Source organism: Chondrus crispus, genomic scaffold (genome assembly GCF_000350225.1).
Source record: "Chondrus crispus Stackhouse genomic scaffold, scaffold_422, whole genome shotgun sequence".
NCBI classification, from domain to species: Eukaryota; Rhodophyta; class Florideophyceae; order Gigartinales; family Gigartinaceae; genus Chondrus; species Chondrus crispus.
In genome coordinates, this window is record NW_005179320.1 from 52457 (window position 1) to 67303 (window position 14847).

General features: G+C 56.2%; 6 protein-coding genes; 3 read left to right on the top strand and 3 right to left on the bottom strand.

Moving 5' to 3' along the window:
• Nucleotides 1-435: 435 nt before the first annotated feature.
• CHC_T00001240001 (hypothetical protein) lies at nucleotides 436-1443 on the top strand. The gene has a single exon (XM_005718669.1). It carries the CDS (start codon nucleotides 436-438, stop codon nucleotides 1441-1443), a length of 1008 nt encoding a protein of 335 aa, XP_005718726.1.
• A 62-nt stretch (nucleotides 1444-1505) lies between these two features.
• CHC_T00001241001 (hypothetical protein) lies at nucleotides 1506-2270 on the bottom strand. The gene has a single exon (XM_005718670.1). The coding sequence runs from the start codon at nucleotides 2268-2270 to the stop codon at nucleotides 1506-1508; it is 765 nt and encodes a 254-aa protein (XP_005718727.1).
• A 1497-nt stretch (nucleotides 2271-3767) lies between these two features.
• Nucleotides 3768-3926, top strand: CHC_T00001242001 (hypothetical protein). Its single transcript, XM_005718671.1, has one exon. The coding sequence runs from the start codon at nucleotides 3768-3770 to the stop codon at nucleotides 3924-3926; it is 159 nt and encodes a 52-aa protein (XP_005718728.1).
• A 1268-nt stretch (nucleotides 3927-5194) lies between these two features.
• On the bottom strand, nucleotides 5195-5563 carry CHC_T00001243001 (hypothetical protein). The gene has a single exon (XM_005718672.1). The coding sequence runs from the start codon at nucleotides 5561-5563 to the stop codon at nucleotides 5195-5197; it is 369 nt and encodes a 122-aa protein (XP_005718729.1).
• A 4649-nt stretch (nucleotides 5564-10212) lies between these two features.
• CHC_T00009068001 (GDP-fucose transporter) lies at nucleotides 10213-12584 on the top strand. XM_005718673.1 is given in 2 exon segments: nucleotides 10213-11552; nucleotides 11553-12584. 1 exon segment carries the CDS (start codon nucleotides 11553-11555, stop codon nucleotides 12582-12584), a length of 1032 nt encoding a protein of 343 aa, XP_005718730.1. The 5' UTR covers nucleotides 10213-11552.
• Nucleotides 12585-12590: 6 nt separating this feature from the next.
• CHC_T00009414001 (Phosphatidylethanolamine N-methyltransferase) lies at nucleotides 12591-14830 on the bottom strand. The gene is made up of 3 exons (XM_005718674.1): nucleotides 13901-14830; nucleotides 12911-13762; nucleotides 12591-12647 (listed from the first exon to the last, which is right to left on the bottom strand). Exons 1-3 carry the CDS (start codon nucleotides 14828-14830, stop codon nucleotides 12591-12593), a joined length of 1839 nt encoding a protein of 612 aa, XP_005718731.1.
• Nucleotides 14831-14847: the final 17 nt, after the last annotated feature.

Below are 14847 nucleotides of genomic sequence, written 5' to 3' on the forward strand. Positions count from 1 at the left end.
CTCTGCGTTCACACCGTAGAAGTTACTCTCGGTGCGGTAGCCCACAGCATGTCTCGCTGTAGTGGAGCTGTGAGAATGACAAGGATCGTCACCGAGCGCAGCGCTGAAATGTCCATGCCGCTGCTGACTGGGACCTGCAGTGTGTGAAGCGTTGCTTTTTCGAAGGCATCCATCCCTCTAAGATATGGCAGCTTGGAAGAGAAAATGGATTATTCTGCTGTCGTTCCCGATTTTGACAGCCGATCATATCGAAGGAGCTGTAGTAAGGAGCTCTCGCGCATCGCAGGAAGAGGATCACTCCGGAGAGCGTAAAAAAAGATGAAAATACAGTACATGATGTACTGTATTTTCACCTTTTTGTCATGATGTACAGTAGAAGCTAAATACAGAAGAAGTTTTTGACGGCTCTCAGTTTCTATACTTATCGTTTTAATTATGACACGGCACTTAATCATACTTTCTATTGCGATACCTCAGCATCTCGAGCTGCGCTGCGGGGGCACGTGGCTCGGAAGGGTGCCAAGCATCGCATCACTTGGAGGTACGAACGCATTGCCTGCTAACTTGCAAACAAAGCTCCACGTCATGCCAGAACCCATTCGCATTGCCGGCGTCCCAGAAGCTTTTAATGACTGCTTTGAACATGCCGATTTCGCTGGGAAAAACCTGGCATGCGGTGCGAAGCTGGTTTTGCATCCAGGGGGCAGCGGCTCTATGCTAAACTCTGTGAAGGGCGGCCAAGTCGACGCTGCCTTTGCTCTTACCGACTGCATAGTGGCTGCAATTGAAAATGGTGACCCCGTGCGACTTGCCGCACCATTGGTGAGAAGCCCGCTCACATGGGCTGTGATTGTTGCCGGCAAGGCTTCCGTCGCAAGTCTTGGTGAGCTCAGCGACGCAACGTGGGGCATATCACGTTTCGGTTCCGGTAGCCATGTCATGGTGCAAACGTTGGCGTCCAAGAGGGGCTGGACTGCGAAACCGAGATTCAAAGTTTGCGGCAACTTTCAGGGGCTTCGGGATGCCGTCAACGATGGCACTGTGGATGCATTTCTGTGGGAACATTTTACGACGAGGCCATTTGAAGACAAGGGTGAGGTGAGAATCATTGACGGGGTACCCACACCATGGGGATGTTTCAGCGTGGTTGTCAGTGAAGATTGCAAACGAATACACGACATTCACGCAGTTGTCGATGCATTTGTAGAAGCGGGGAAACAGTTTCTTGAGGACCCGGGTAATGTTGGAGCCATTTCAACAAAGTATGGTATGAGTGAAGATGACGCAAAGGGTTGGATGCGAGGGGTACGGTATGCTACTAGCGGAGAACGATTTGTACCGCAAGAAGAACTTGGAATGACGAGGGAAATTCTTCGAAAAGCCGGGGTGATCAAGAAGTCGCAATTTGAGGGTGACACAGACTTCTACTATACACTTGCATAAGACAAACAGGTTGTCGCAGCAGATATGGAATCACACTTGTGAGGCATGACGGTATTACATGTTTACCAAAAATTAGCTTTGATACCGCTGGGGCGCTTCCAACCTCCGTATGTGTTTGGTCTTTCGTACTTGCTTATCGAAAGCTTAAGCCCGTTTGCGTACAAATGACCGATATCGCCAATTCCGATCGCACGCGGGCACGCATAATCCGGAGACCTCTCATCGAACAAAATCGTTGTGACGGAACTAGGCGACATGTAAAACGAAGTCCACGCAACGGCGAGCGGGATGTGCAATAGATGGGCTAGCCAGGTAAGGCCGAAGCCACCGTGACAAAAGACAGCGATGATATCGCGATTGGGCTTGACAATCCTATACTGAAAGCCTTCCCGCATGTATCCATGCCTCGCAAGAAAGGCGTCGCTGGACACTTGCAACTCCTCAAACGGCTGTTTCGCGGGTTGAATACCAGCGATGAGATCCCATTGCGACTCTCGTTCCAAGGCTGCAGTGGAGCGAACGTCGTTGGCAGCGAGGTCCCACATGGCGAGACCGCCCTCCCCGGGCCGTTCTCCTCCCTTTAGTCTTGGCCAGTAGGTCAGCTCGCGAGTCCATTCTTCTACGTTGGCCTTCATTCCTAGGGCTTCTTCCGTGTATGATGCGGTGGCTCGAGCTCTGCCCATGGGACTGGTGTAGATGTGGGTAATTTCTCCTTCTAAACCTTGTTTGAAGCGCTCGGCAAGAGCGGCGGCCTCCTTTTTCCCGGGTCCTGTCAGGGAATCTGTGACGTATTCCGGGTCGGCATGACGAATGATTAGGAGGCGCATGTTTTGCTAGTAGAAGATTGTACGTAATCTATCTGAAAAACGTTGAGGATTGATGTTAGCTTCAAGCCGTCAAAGCTAGTAAGCAATAGTACGTAGTGGACATCTACGCAAGGCGAAGTTGTGATACTGTAGTGTGTACGGTAGACGGCCGTCTGGGATGTGCGCGGAGAAGAGAATTGAGGTTGGCCTTCGATGGCAGGCTCCTCGTAGACACAATGAGCACACCTCGCTCCAAGAACACGTGTCACATGTCAAGGGTTCAACTGCTGCTGTACTGTACTTTCCTTCCGTATCGTGCGTGATCCATTTGTAACCCGATCAACACGGGATGATCTACAAGTGCTTCCTAACTGGCTCCCTGAGCCAATTTGGGGCTTTAGAAAAAGCGTTTGAATTGATGGCGTCAGCACTTGCTGTATGAGGCGGGCTGTACGCACACTTGGCACAACATTTCGAGGGGCTCTACGAGGCCGTCACACGGGTATTCCCGTACGGGGGAAGCTCCGCGGCTCGCCGTCAGTCACGAGGGCTTGGATGTCGGGGAGTAGGCTGACATACACATACTGTACGAGGCCCAAAAGCATCATCCATCCGGTCCATGAGGTCTGGGAATCTGCCCTGCCAAGTAAGCTCGCGCTGTAACCTGCCCCGGCTACACGTACCGTATTGTAAAGTGCACTCTTTGTACTCAACAAAGAAATCCCTTCCCTTCTGCCCGCACAGCGGTGCTATGAATGACACGTGTACAATATCAAAGACCCGACTCAGATGTTGTTTTACGACGCGTTACCAAGCGAGCCATTACCCTACCAACGCAACCACCTCGCAAGCCGGTGAGCATTCAGCAAACCCAACAAGGCCTTGACAGTGTAACCATCAAAAAAAAAGTCTGCGGTTTAGGACTTGCCACACGAGCAACAAAAAGAGTCACTCGATCCATGCTAAACATTTACATGGCATGGGAAAAGCTACTACCTACGTACACGTCAGCTCGAGTTAGTTTTGCGCGACGCTACTGCCTCAGAGGCCAGTGAAACCGTCTTCGCTTGCACAGACGCCGTCGTCGTCGTCGCCGTAGACCCTGATTTTTTCACCACGTGGAACCCTTTTGCGCTCTTCGAAAACGGTGACAAGAACGCCATCAAGATGCTCCATACCTCAAGTAAGAAGAAGAAAGGAAGCCCTAAAATTTGGAGCGCCACCCAGAATATCCCTCGCCACCACGGCGTCCCGTGCTCACGCATGTTGATCACCAGCCCGCTAAGGTACACCAGCGTCGTAGTCGAGAAAATCAAGTTGCTCAGCAACCGGATTGGCAGCGCAATCTGCTTCTCGAAAGCAAAACTCAACCCGAGATACACCAGCTGTAATGGTAGCACCACCGGAAGAATAATCCAGCTAACCGTGTTCAGCAGCAACAACACCTTGTGCCTCGCTTTCACAGGGCAATATACTGCCGTCTGGAATAGCCCCACGTACCATCGCCGTCGCTGTTTCATGAAGTCCATCAGGCCCTGTGTCGCCTGCTCTTCTAGGAACCCGTCACACCACATCGTCCGATACCCCTTTTCGATGGCTAATAAAATCCACCATGCGTCCTCTGTCACGCTCCCTCGAGGTCCAACATCAAAACCTAGCTGCATCTCGACATCTTGACGGCAAACAACAAAAGACCCGTGCAAACCGAAAATTGTGTATCCCAGGTTATGTTGTAGAAAAAAGTGACCAAGATCATCACCCGTCCTTCTCATGTCGGCCAATGTCAGAAACGGATGCTTCTTCCACCCCCGGTGGTATAGAATCAGTCCTTGCCCGATTCTCGTCGTTTTACCTGTGCGCTCACATTCCGCCACCATCAATGCAATCCCCTTCAAAACACTAGACGTCGGCTGGCTCTCTTCGTCGAGATGCACAACCCATGTATCTGGAGGAACAACTGAATGCTGCGACGCATAATGCAGTGCGCGGGCTTTAAATTTGGCCCCGGACGGTGTTTGATATTCAGCAGGAACTTTGAGATGAATGACATCAGGTTCGTCAGGCGCCTGAAATGCATCCCCATCCGTGACTACCTCAATGAGGTACGGAAACATAGAATTCTTCTTCATTTCTTTCTGGCATCGTCGTATAGAGGACAGGAGACACTTGGTGTTAATACCGCGGGATACGATGCGAAAAGCGACGTTGTGTTCTGTTCTCTCCACCTTGTCCAGCTTCGTGTTGTGCCTAAACCAGAGAATACCCACTACAAAGGCCAAAGACGACGGAAGCGGAATAAGCCATACGATTCCCAGCAGAGTCCAAGTAGTGTCTTCAGTGAAGTCTGGTGGCCAGACCCAATTTTGAAGAAAGTAGAGGCCCGCGCCCGTGCCCAAAATCCAGGCCATGACGAAAAGGCGATGCAAAGTTATTGGCCCTAGGAAGGAGATGTCACGAAAATGTTCTTTGGATCTCGCAGACGGACCCGAGTGGAACTCTGGGTAAGAGCTTCCGCTCTCGATATCTGAAGGGTTTCCGACATGAGTCGAGACGATGAGGGGAGGCTGCTCATGGCATTCTGACTCCGTGGCGCCGACGGAGGAGGAAGGACGGAGGGAGGTGTGCGACGCTTGTGATGTCACCGTGGTGTCCGAGGATGAAGATACCATAAACTCTGACAGGTAGGGCCCAGACAGAGTGCGAAGCGCGGTGGCGTTTGCAAGACGTTGGGAATCTGGGGAAGGGTTGAGACGCTGTGGGAACACAGATGGGGGCCGTTTGGGGAACGTTGGTCGAACAGATTGGGGAGCACCATCGCTGGAAGGGTGTGCTCCTTCTGGCGGCGACATGAAAGCAGAGTCGACCGACCGAGGATGGTGAGGTCAGGACGGAGAGGGAAAGCGAGGTAGGCGGAGTGGAGTTCAGAGAAGCTAGTGGTGTGGTGTTCAGGTACCTGGTGCAATAGGTGTAGAAGGTGCAATAGGTGTAGAGCGTGAAAGGAGCAGTAGATGTGTTTGGGAATTCAAGGTCGAGAGAGATGAAAGGAGAGTGACAGCGAGTTGTTGCGTCGGCTGTCTACAGTACCCTTGGTACTTGGCATAACAGAAGAAATGGATGACCCTTTGATGGGGGTTCACTGCTTTGGAGGCATCCCGTATACAAGGGGGGGGGGAAGGTAGGGTACAAGGGTGAGTGCAAGTGGGTACAAAAGTATGAGGGGCGAGGAGAGTCGGGTGCGTCGTTTCGAGGGCCGGCGGTGAAGCGTGAAGCTGATATTTGCGTATGTCGGTTTCTTTCCGGTACTTAGTTGTCATGAATAGCAGGTCGTGGTAGGTCGTGGGGGCTAGTTTCGGCCTTTTTGGGGTCGTTCAGAGGGGATGACAACGGGTGGCGACTGCCAGCAGTCCGGGACGGGAATGTCAGAGGAAGGGTCAGATTCGTCAGCAGGGTTGCCTCAGGAGCAGGCGGTCAACAGGCGAGCGTAGCGCAAAGTTTTACTGTTTACTGTAGCGTCGGGTTGGCGCTCCCCCACTGAAGGGCCAGTAGACGGAGTTTGAGTAGACGCGATGAGGTAGAAATGAGTGGTTTAAGGGGCCCTGCAGCCGCATCTGTATCCTCTGAACACCCTCGCATCTCATACTGTACTCAAGTGTATGTTCCACTTACATAGAATTACTTGCATCGAGAAAAATACTCTCTGCCTCGATGACGAAATATGACTCGCTCGATGTACCTCGCGGCTACGCCATCTAAATATTCAGGACCTGCCTTCATCACTTGGAATTTCCAAGTGATGAAGGCAGGTCCTGATTCCAAGTTGGAATCACTTGGTAGGGTGGATGCAGCATTTACCGTGCGGCACACTATATACTGGAGTCAACCTCGATTTTTCGTGCTTGAACCACCTGGGAATATGCCGTGCATGTGGGCTTCTCAACAGTAAGGATGACGTCGTCCATCATCAAACGCAGCCAAAGATGAGTGCCTCATCTCAAGCCGCGGTAAGCACCAGCGTACATTGCATTCCCAATCTCCCAAACGTGTGTGATATTCTTTTTTTTTCTCTCTTTCTAGAACGAGTGCATCACTACCGTTGGGGTAGCCCTTGTGAGGTCGGTGGTCTCGCCCTTGCTGACAAGAAGCAATCTGTGCGCAACGATACGTGGACCAAATCCAAATAACAGATCTTGTAAGCGTCAGCAGATTTGCTTCCACTGACATTCCCTGACTCCACCCAATCAGGTCGTGTTTCACGATGGACTAATTTTTCAAATTTATTCCGTCCGCCGACAGGGATCCCGAGTCGCCTCACAATTTTTGACGGAATCGTCTTACTTTGTAAGCGCAATAATTCAGTGCTTTTCTTCACATTCCCAAGCGTTCAGGCTTCATCGCAAGAGTAGCCCCCGCCCCGAGGGAAATCTTTGGAGATCTGCGTGGTGCACAGTCTCTGAACAGACCCACAGGTACCTGCTTACTGTGTGTTTGATTGATTTCTCTGGCGCAGTGAACTGTATCGAAGACGCAAACGTTCAGAGCAACCGGCGTCTTCTCTGAACGGTAGTACAGTATTGCAAAATCACCCACCCGCGAGCAACTTGGTGAACGTAACAAAAAGTATACTGTATAGAGCTCCCCTCCGACCTTCTTTCGTAATCGAAACGCGAAATCTATTGATATTGATCCTGTACGCTTCAGTATTGCCACGTACGTAAAGCAGTTGCGCACAGACACTCCGTAACAACAAACGCTATTCTGTACTGATGCAGCTTCTTAGACAACACCATTAGTCGTATAATACTAATGTATTGTAAGAAGCTTTTCTTAGACAACATCATTAGTCGTCACTGACGACTAATGGTGTTGTCTAAGAAACAAATCCAGAGTGGATTTGCCAACACTCTACCATCTGCCTCATGACAAGTAAGCTTGTCGATTACGAAAACGCAAAATCGACACCACACATACTTCCCCCACTTCCCCCATACATGAAGAGGCTTTCCGCATTCACAGGAGAGAGCGATGGGCAGCGCTGCTGCCCTCTCAAAACATGTTTCACATCGCTTATTTAGGAGCACAAATGTTGCTCCCTGTGGAAGCTTCAAACTCCACGATTCATGAAAATCTAGGGCCCAGGTGCTCTTGCACCGTCATGCGAGCCCAGCCACAAGTTTATGCACTCACTGACATTGAATTAAGCGATGTGCGTAATAAAAATACCCAAATTCTCCTTGTATTTGACATCAAATGATGTCAAATCTCCTTGGGAAGCGCACCAGTTTACATGCATAATTTCAATCTTTCTACGCTGGGTGCAATCCTCTCCCATATTCATTTCCCTTCCCTTCCCTTCCCTTCCCTTCCCTTCCCGACATCCACTTATGTGCCGTACCGATATAAAAAAGCATAGAGTCCCATCTTTGCATTTCAAGCTCGTTCTGATAAAGAGGTGGCAAACACTTGTAATGAACAGAGCAAGTAAGCAGCAGATGAACCTTTGTACGACAGGCCTATAGTGAAGGGTATTGCATGAGAGCTAGGTTGGCCGTTCTTTGTGGCTCGTGTAAGCTTGCAAAACGAGGGGGATAGGATTGAAATATGTCAACATGTTTACAATTTTATTGTAAGAACTTGTGCTGTATTTTCCATTGTTTATGGATGCATGTGGAGCAGGGATACTCGTCCTGTTATTTTGCCTTGTGTTATAAAAAGGGAGGCTGCTGCCGGAGAGGCTGCTGCCGGAGAGGCTGTTCACCAGCTGTCGGAATGGGACCGGAGGCCCCCTTCGCTTTCCAAAACACCATACACGTGTACACGTCGAAGAGCGTTTGATTCTACGGTATGGCTACTGTACAGTACAAGCAAAAAAAATAGTGCGTCAAATTTTGCCTCCTGGCTTGCCGTCTTTACGCCACCGCCATCAACTCATTGGTGGCGGCCATCGTCTTCAAGCCAAAGTCGTTCTCGATGTCAGGAAAGCGGTCTGCTCGAGCACAGTCTCCAAACGCAGAGTCATCCAGGACACGCAAGCGCCCCCGCACCAGCAGAAATCCCTCCACACACGACAAATTGGTACATCTGGTCCACTTTTGGCTCTCGCCGACCAACCTGAGCCACGACAGATTCCTCACAAACGTCATGTTGCACGCTGAGGGTTGGGTCCCTGTGTCCCAATTCGTAACCTTTCGCAAGGTTTCGCAACTCGGCGCCAGCGAAAAAGACGTGCTCAACGCCCTTCGAGCCGTACGTTCCCCACCGCTCGAGTTCTCGACCGACGGCGCCGAAGGCGTGCGGGTGCGTATCGCGGGAGGGTTGATGGAACTGAAGCGCCTCATTGACGGCGTGCGCGATGACGAGGACGAACGGACAATTTATATCGAGACTCTCGCGGCCGGCGTAACGCGAGAGCGTGTGATCGATGTTTTCAAACGGTTCGGCGACGTGGCGTACGTGAGCGTGCCGCGGTTTCCCGGGGGCTCGTGTAAGGGCTTTGGCTTTGTCGAGTATAAAGACATACAAGCGGCAGCGGAGGCTCTCAGAGGTGTCCGGGAGAAGGAGGTCAGCGAGGGAGATTTTGCAAACCTGCGCGCACTTCCGCGGGCTGAGTGGCGACGGCGGAAGGACAAGTACAAAGATCAGAGACATAGTGCGCAAGTCGCCAACGCGAAGGCAAAGAAGAGAGGTAACCATTCTTTGCAAGAACGGCATCTTGTCAAGCGTGGAGATGCGGCTGCTGTTGATTTTACGCCTGTCATGAGTGTAGCTAGTGAGGATAATGGCGGTGAGGCGGAGGGTGCAGAGGGTGCGCAGCAGGAAGCTTGCGCAGACGACGACGGCAACTCTAAAGAAGTGGAGTGCGATTCAGAAGCAGCGCAAGCGGCATTAGCTAGTGATGAACAAGGCAAGCAGCTGTCGAACAATGGCCCGGACGATCAAGACGAAGATGAAATAGAAGTTGAAGCTCGTCCGACACCGTCGTTCGAGAGCGGATTGATTCTGGCAATAAGCGGGCTACAAGTTACTAAACGAAAGGTGACGCGGCGTCTTCTATTTGAGGCTCTGACGCAGTACGGGAAAATGGGGTACGTCGATTATTCCCCCAAGACGCCCAACGAGTGCAAGGCACGGTTCGTGAGCGTGGACGCGGCGCAAGCGGCGTGCAGTGCTCTCTCACCCTCCGGCGGCGGGAAGATCTGCGGAACGATCGTGACGGCATCAATTCTCACGGGCGCCTCCGAGAGGGCGTACTGGGTGTCGATCCAAGCGCAGCGCGAGTCGCGGCGCGCGCGGGCGTCGAGCAAGAACGGGGACAAGGCTGCGCGCAAAGCGGCGCGGCGCGCGCCGGCGCGGCGGCAGCCGGCGCGCGCGGGGAAGGGGGACTGAGCGGGGAGGCTCAGTCGTCGTACGAGGCGTGGGGCCCGTACGTGCAGCCTGGGGCCGCCGCGTCCGTCGCGCCGCAGCAGTCGTAGAAGAAGGACAGGCCGCTCGTCTCCGTCGGCTCCACGCGCAGAAGGCGGCCCGAGAACAGCTCCGGGTGGTGCTGGCAGGACCGCGGCCCGTTGCGCGACGGGTCGAAGCGCGTCTTGCAGATGCGGCACACGCGGCGCGGAGGAGGCGCTGCCCGCGAGCACATGCGCAGGCGGCGGCGCGCCAGAGGGGCGGGCGACGCGCGCCGGGGGGGCGCAGCGCGCGCGGCGAATGGAGGAGGGAGGGCGAAGGCCGAGGGCATTGTGGTGCGCGGGGATGCAGCACTTGATGTGTCGTGGGGACGGGAGGAAGGTTGGCGATGGAGAACAAGGGCAGAGGGGAGGAGGTGCGCCTCTGAGATCCAACCACACTAATTCTTACCCCTCTCGCCAAGACTGACCAATAAACGGCCCCACGCGCCCAACGGTCACTCATATTCCCCATCGCCCTCGGCAGCCCCCTCACCCTCCCCCGTCCACCTCCCGCTCCCATTTCGCGCACCCTTCGTCGTTACGCCCTCGTCCACGCCCGTGATCCTAACAATGCAGATCGCGCAAGATGTCTTTTCCGCGGCCACCTCGTCCCTCACCACCAAGGCGGGCAGCTTACGACACGTACGTGCTCCGCATCGCCCTACCCCCACCATCCAGCCCCGCATTGCACTAGCTAACCTGACCCCCACCCTTCCCCCGCGCAGTTCGCCCGCTTCGGCGCGCTGAGCGTCGGCGTCTGCAGCGGCATAATTGCAGTGGTAAGTCCTCCCCTTCCGGCCTCCCCCCCTTCCGCCCTTTTTTTTTCTTCCCGTCTAACACGCTCTCCGGCCGTCTGCCTCCCGACCTGCGCAGTCCAACCACGTCAGCGCGCGCGAGGCGGCGTACAAGGCCGCGCTAGCCGACCGCGATCAGCAGATCGCCGCGCTCAAGGAGGCGAACGACAAGCTCAAGACGTCTGGCGGTACGTGTGCACGCGCGGCGCGGCGAAGCGGAGCGACGCGCCCTCGCGTCATGCAGACGGTGCAAGTGCTGACCGTGAAGGCTGTCTGCGTGCGTGCTCGCCGATGCAGTGGCGAAACCCTCGTCTGGGGACCCCGTGCAGGACTGGATCGACTCCCTCGCCGAGTAGGGCGCTGCCGCGGGCGCCTCGGCTGCGCGGGTCGGCGCAAGCGTTGGGACGGCCGGAAACGCCCGCGCGCACCGGCGCGCAGCGCGCGTCGCTTGGGCCACGGGACGCGCGCGCCGCGGCTGTCGCAGCGCGGCGAGGTGCCGCGCGTGTCTGGATGGACGCCGTGTGGAGGTCGCTGGCCGTGGCACCAGGCCGGGTGCACTGCGGTGCGATTTAGGATATGCGCGGGTCGCGCGAGGATAAACAGTTTTGCACGCTTGCGTTGGCGTTTTTGGGCACCGGCGGGGGCGGGATGCGTGGCGGGGGTGGGTTATGTGAACGAGCGTACGCGTTCGGGACAGAGCCTTCTACGATGGCGCAGGCTGGCCTGACGGGACGCCGTACCGTAACCGTCTGATCGGGCGCGCTGCCGCGACTCGCCTTGTTCGATGAAGGCGGCCGGGTGATGTGGATGAGGACCCGGTCGGCGGGACGCGCTTCATTGCTTCTACGATTGAATTATGGCGAAACTCAAAAATTCCGAATTTCCTTCGCGCCCCTTTCCACAGCATTCCCAATCCGTTTCCCGCTGTGGGCTGACATCGCGTCGTCCGCTGCAGTCACCGACAACTCCACATCGCCTGCCGCATCCGCTCCCCCGGTGCCCCACCACCGCGCACTCTCTTGGCGCCAGCACCACTCCCCCGCCGCGCCCTCCCCTCCATCCCCGCCACGATGCCCAAGTCGTCGTCGCCCGGCGCGAAGATGCACGCCATCTTCCTCGCCGTCGCCTTCTACTGGTTCATCAGCATCACCATGGTTTTCGTGAACAAGTCGCTGCTCTCCTCACCGGAGGGCAAGGTCGACGCCCCGCTCTTCATCACGTGGTTCCAGTGCGTCGTCACCGTCATCGCCTGCTACATCATGGGCGAGATGGGCGTGGCCAACGTCCCGCGCTTCGAAATCAAGCGCGACATCCTGCGCCAGATGCTCCCGCTGTCGGCTATCTTCACCATGATGATGGTGTGCAACAACCTGTGTCTCAAGTACGTCGAGATCTCGTTCTATCAGGTCGCGCGCTCGCTCACCATTGTCTTCAACGTCATCTTCGACTTTGTCGTCCTTGGCCAGCGCACGTCCCCCTCGGCCATGCTATGTTGCGCCCTCGTCGTGTCCGGCTTCGCCCTGGGGAATCAACAGGAGCTGCGCTGGTCCCTGCAGGGCGTCCTGTTCGGCGTGTCGGCCAGCTTTTTCGTCGCCATGAACGCCATCTTTGTCAAGAAGAAGTTCCCGCTTGTGGACAATGACCCGTGGAAGCTCACCCTGTACAATAACCTCAACGCCTCCATCCTCTTCATCCCGCTCATCATCGCCTTTGGAGAGCCCAGCGTCATCATCGCGTCAGCTAACATTGTCAAGCTCAAGTTTTGGTCCATGATGACCGCCGGAGGCGTTTTCGGAATATGTATATCTTTTGCGGTTGCCGCTCAGATTAAGTTTACCTCGCCATTGACGCATAATGTATCGGCAACGGCAAAGGCCGCGGCGCAGACCGTCTTGGGGCTCTTGATTTATAGGAATCCGATTACCTTTTGGGGAGGCGCTAGTGTGGCGGTTATTCTGATGGGCTCGCTCATGTACACGCTTGTGCGTCGCGCAGAAATGAAGAAGAACATGGCGGCTGACGCGGCTGCTGCCAACACCCCCCCATTAGAAAAGCCACTGCTATCGGCTGAAACAGCACAAGAAGAAAAGGATACGCAGTAGAGTCGTTCAGTAAACCTCTCTCCGAGAGGGCGACACGGTTTCTACATTTAGGACTGCCGCGTTCTTTGCCGGCCCAAAGCTCAGATAATGGTAATGACTATTGCGAGATTTTATTTACACTTTGGTTGGGTAATGGGTAAGAGGTGCGGGGGCGTATTGCGTGAAGGGGACGCCCATACGTGGCCGCACTGCCGTTGCGGCTGGCCTTAGTATTTCCGACTTGGGAAACAGAAAAGAGGTGTGGTGCTTCCTTCCAGTCTCACGAGATGACAAACAAAACAGTTTGCCTCTTCTTCTGTCCCAAGAGTACATCCTACTTATCTAACGGCGCCTATCGGCCTCACGGCGACGCCTCTCTTTTCAAGTAAAGAGATAACTTTGTCGCAGTCTAGCACGCCAAATCTGGACTCCGCCCTTGTCTTGAGCTCGAGGGCGCAGCGTTGGACATGTTGTTCCCAGATTTTCGTGCCGGCCTTGTCAATGTCTGCCTTCATCTTCTCCTTCTGCACAGCGACCTTTCTCGACACGGTCTCAAACCTGATATCGATGCGCTGCTGCACCGCGTGCAGAATGCGAATGCCGATGCGTTTTACCAGCGGGATCAAAAACGATATTCCGGGCAACGAGCGGAAGGAGGTCTCAAGAGCCGTGTGCTTGCGCACAAGCTTGTACTCCCTCTCCGTGTTGGCCTCCTCCACGCACGAAATGAAGAGCATGTGCAGCCCCTGGCACAAAAGCGCGAGCCACACCAGGCTCCACGACTGCCTGACAATGGCCAAGCCGTAGTACGCAAGGTAGCCCAGCGTCAGCTCCGGGTTGGTGACGTAGCGGAACGAGCCTTTGTAGGTGAGCTCGCGGGTCTCCGGGGCGACGAAGAAGTCGCCGTAGAAAAAGCCAAAGTAGCCTGTGACCGACCAGGCCGACACCATGGAGACGACAGCGACGGCGATGAGCGACAAGCCGGCCAGCCCCAAAGCCCAGCCCTGCACCCAGGAATAAGCGCCGGCCTCCCGCGCGGCCGTGGCGGGCAGGCAGAGCGCGGCGATGAGGAACAGGGCGTGGTTGGTGAGGTACGAGAAGAGGAAGATGTGCTGCCAGCTCGAGTAGGCCTGGGTGCGCGTACTCCCCCTCGCGATGCACGAGCGCATCCAGAGGTTGTCGGCGTGGGCGTCGTCGCGCTGCAGCATGACGGCACACATGACCCAGTGGACGACGCGGCCGCACAGCAGCAGAGCGACCGTGAGCGGGGCCGACACGACGGCCGGGACGTACATGATGACGACGGAGGCCAGCAGGCCGGCCACCGCTGCGAAGACGGCCGGCTGCGGGGCGGTGGCCAGGAAGGCAGCGTGCGGCGAGAGGTCCGGCGCAAGCGAGTTCGGCGGGGCCGCAGGGGCCTCGCGCGGGGCCTTGGCAGGCGGTGGCGAGGCGTAAATCTTGCGGATGTGCGGCTCCTCGACCAGGGCGAGGAAGGCCAGCTGGGCAAGATGGGCCAGCAAGCTAACCAGCAGGACGGTGTAGGATCGGGTGATGAGGGCGGCGCCGTAATAGCCGGCGTAGCCGACGGTGTACATGGGGTGCGGGAAGAGCTCGAAGACGCCATCAAAGACGAGGTCTCCGTCGAGGGTGAAGAAGAAGTCGCCCCAGAACCAGGCAAAGTCGCCGAGGGCGTGGTGTGCCTTTGCCTTTGTCCAGAAGGAGAGGGCGAGGAGTGCGAGGCCTGCGGGGACGCAGAAGGCGAGGGTGGGGACGGAGGCTGCTGCGAAGGGGCGGTTGCAGGCGACGCACAGGACGAAGTAGGACAGGCCGTCGTTGGCGAGGATGACGGTGCACAGGGCGCGGAAGGCGAGCCAGGCGTTAAACTCGGGCGGGGCGTCGGCCCAGGCGTACGGCGGGAGGACGGCGCCCGTGCAGGCCCAGTTGAGCAGGGCGTGGGCGGCCGGCGAGCGGGCGCGCAGCCAGCGGGTGAGGGCGTGGGCGTCCGACTGGCGGCGCAGCAGCACGGCGAGGACGAGGTTGTAGGCGAGGCGCCAGAAGGCGAAGACGGCGATGTAGAAGGCGGGCGGCAGGACCGGGCGCAGCAGCAGCGACAGCAGCGACAGGGCCGAGAGGAAGAGCGTGAGCAGCTCGGCCGGGCGCCAGTGGGCCGGCGAGCGCAGGGCGGCGAACATGTCGGCCGTGCGCGGGACGGCGAACTCTGCGCCGGACGGGGTGCGCCCCATGGGGCACGTCGCGGGGGAGGTCATGGTGGGGGGTCGGTGGT

What these genes read in the sequence shown, in the direction of transcription:
- CHC_T00001243001 (XM_005718672.1), bottom strand. Translation starts at nt 5,563, where the DNA reads ATGACAACTAAGTACCGGAAAGAAACCGACATACGCAAATATCAGCTT.
- CHC_T00001240001 (XM_005718669.1), top strand. Translation starts at nt 436, where the DNA reads ATGACACGGCACTTAATCATACTTTCTATTGCGATACCTCAGCATCTC.
- CHC_T00009414001 (XM_005718674.1), bottom strand. Translation starts at nt 14,830, where the DNA reads ATGACCTCCCCCGCGACGTGCCCCATGGGGCGCACCCCGTCCGGCGCA. An exon ending in CCACCGCCCCGCAGCCGGCC is followed by an intron (nt 13,763 to 13,900) that starts GTCTTCGCAGCG and finishes GTCATGCTGCAG; the next exon opens with CGCGACGACGCCCACGCCGA. An exon ending in CCGTGAGGCCGATAGGCGCC is followed by an intron (nt 12,648 to 12,910) that starts GTTAGATAAGTA and finishes GGGCCGGCAAAG; the next exon opens with AACGCGGCAGTCCTAAATGT.
- CHC_T00009068001 (XM_005718673.1), top strand. Translation starts at nt 11,553, where the DNA reads ATGCCCAAGTCGTCGTCGCCCGGCGCGAAGATGCACGCCATCTTCCTC.
- CHC_T00001242001 (XM_005718671.1), top strand. Translation starts at nt 3,768, where the DNA reads ATGAAGTCCATCAGGCCCTGTGTCGCCTGCTCTTCTAGGAACCCGTCA.
- CHC_T00001241001 (XM_005718670.1), bottom strand. Translation starts at nt 2,270, where the DNA reads ATGCGCCTCCTAATCATTCGTCATGCCGACCCGGAATACGTCACAGAT.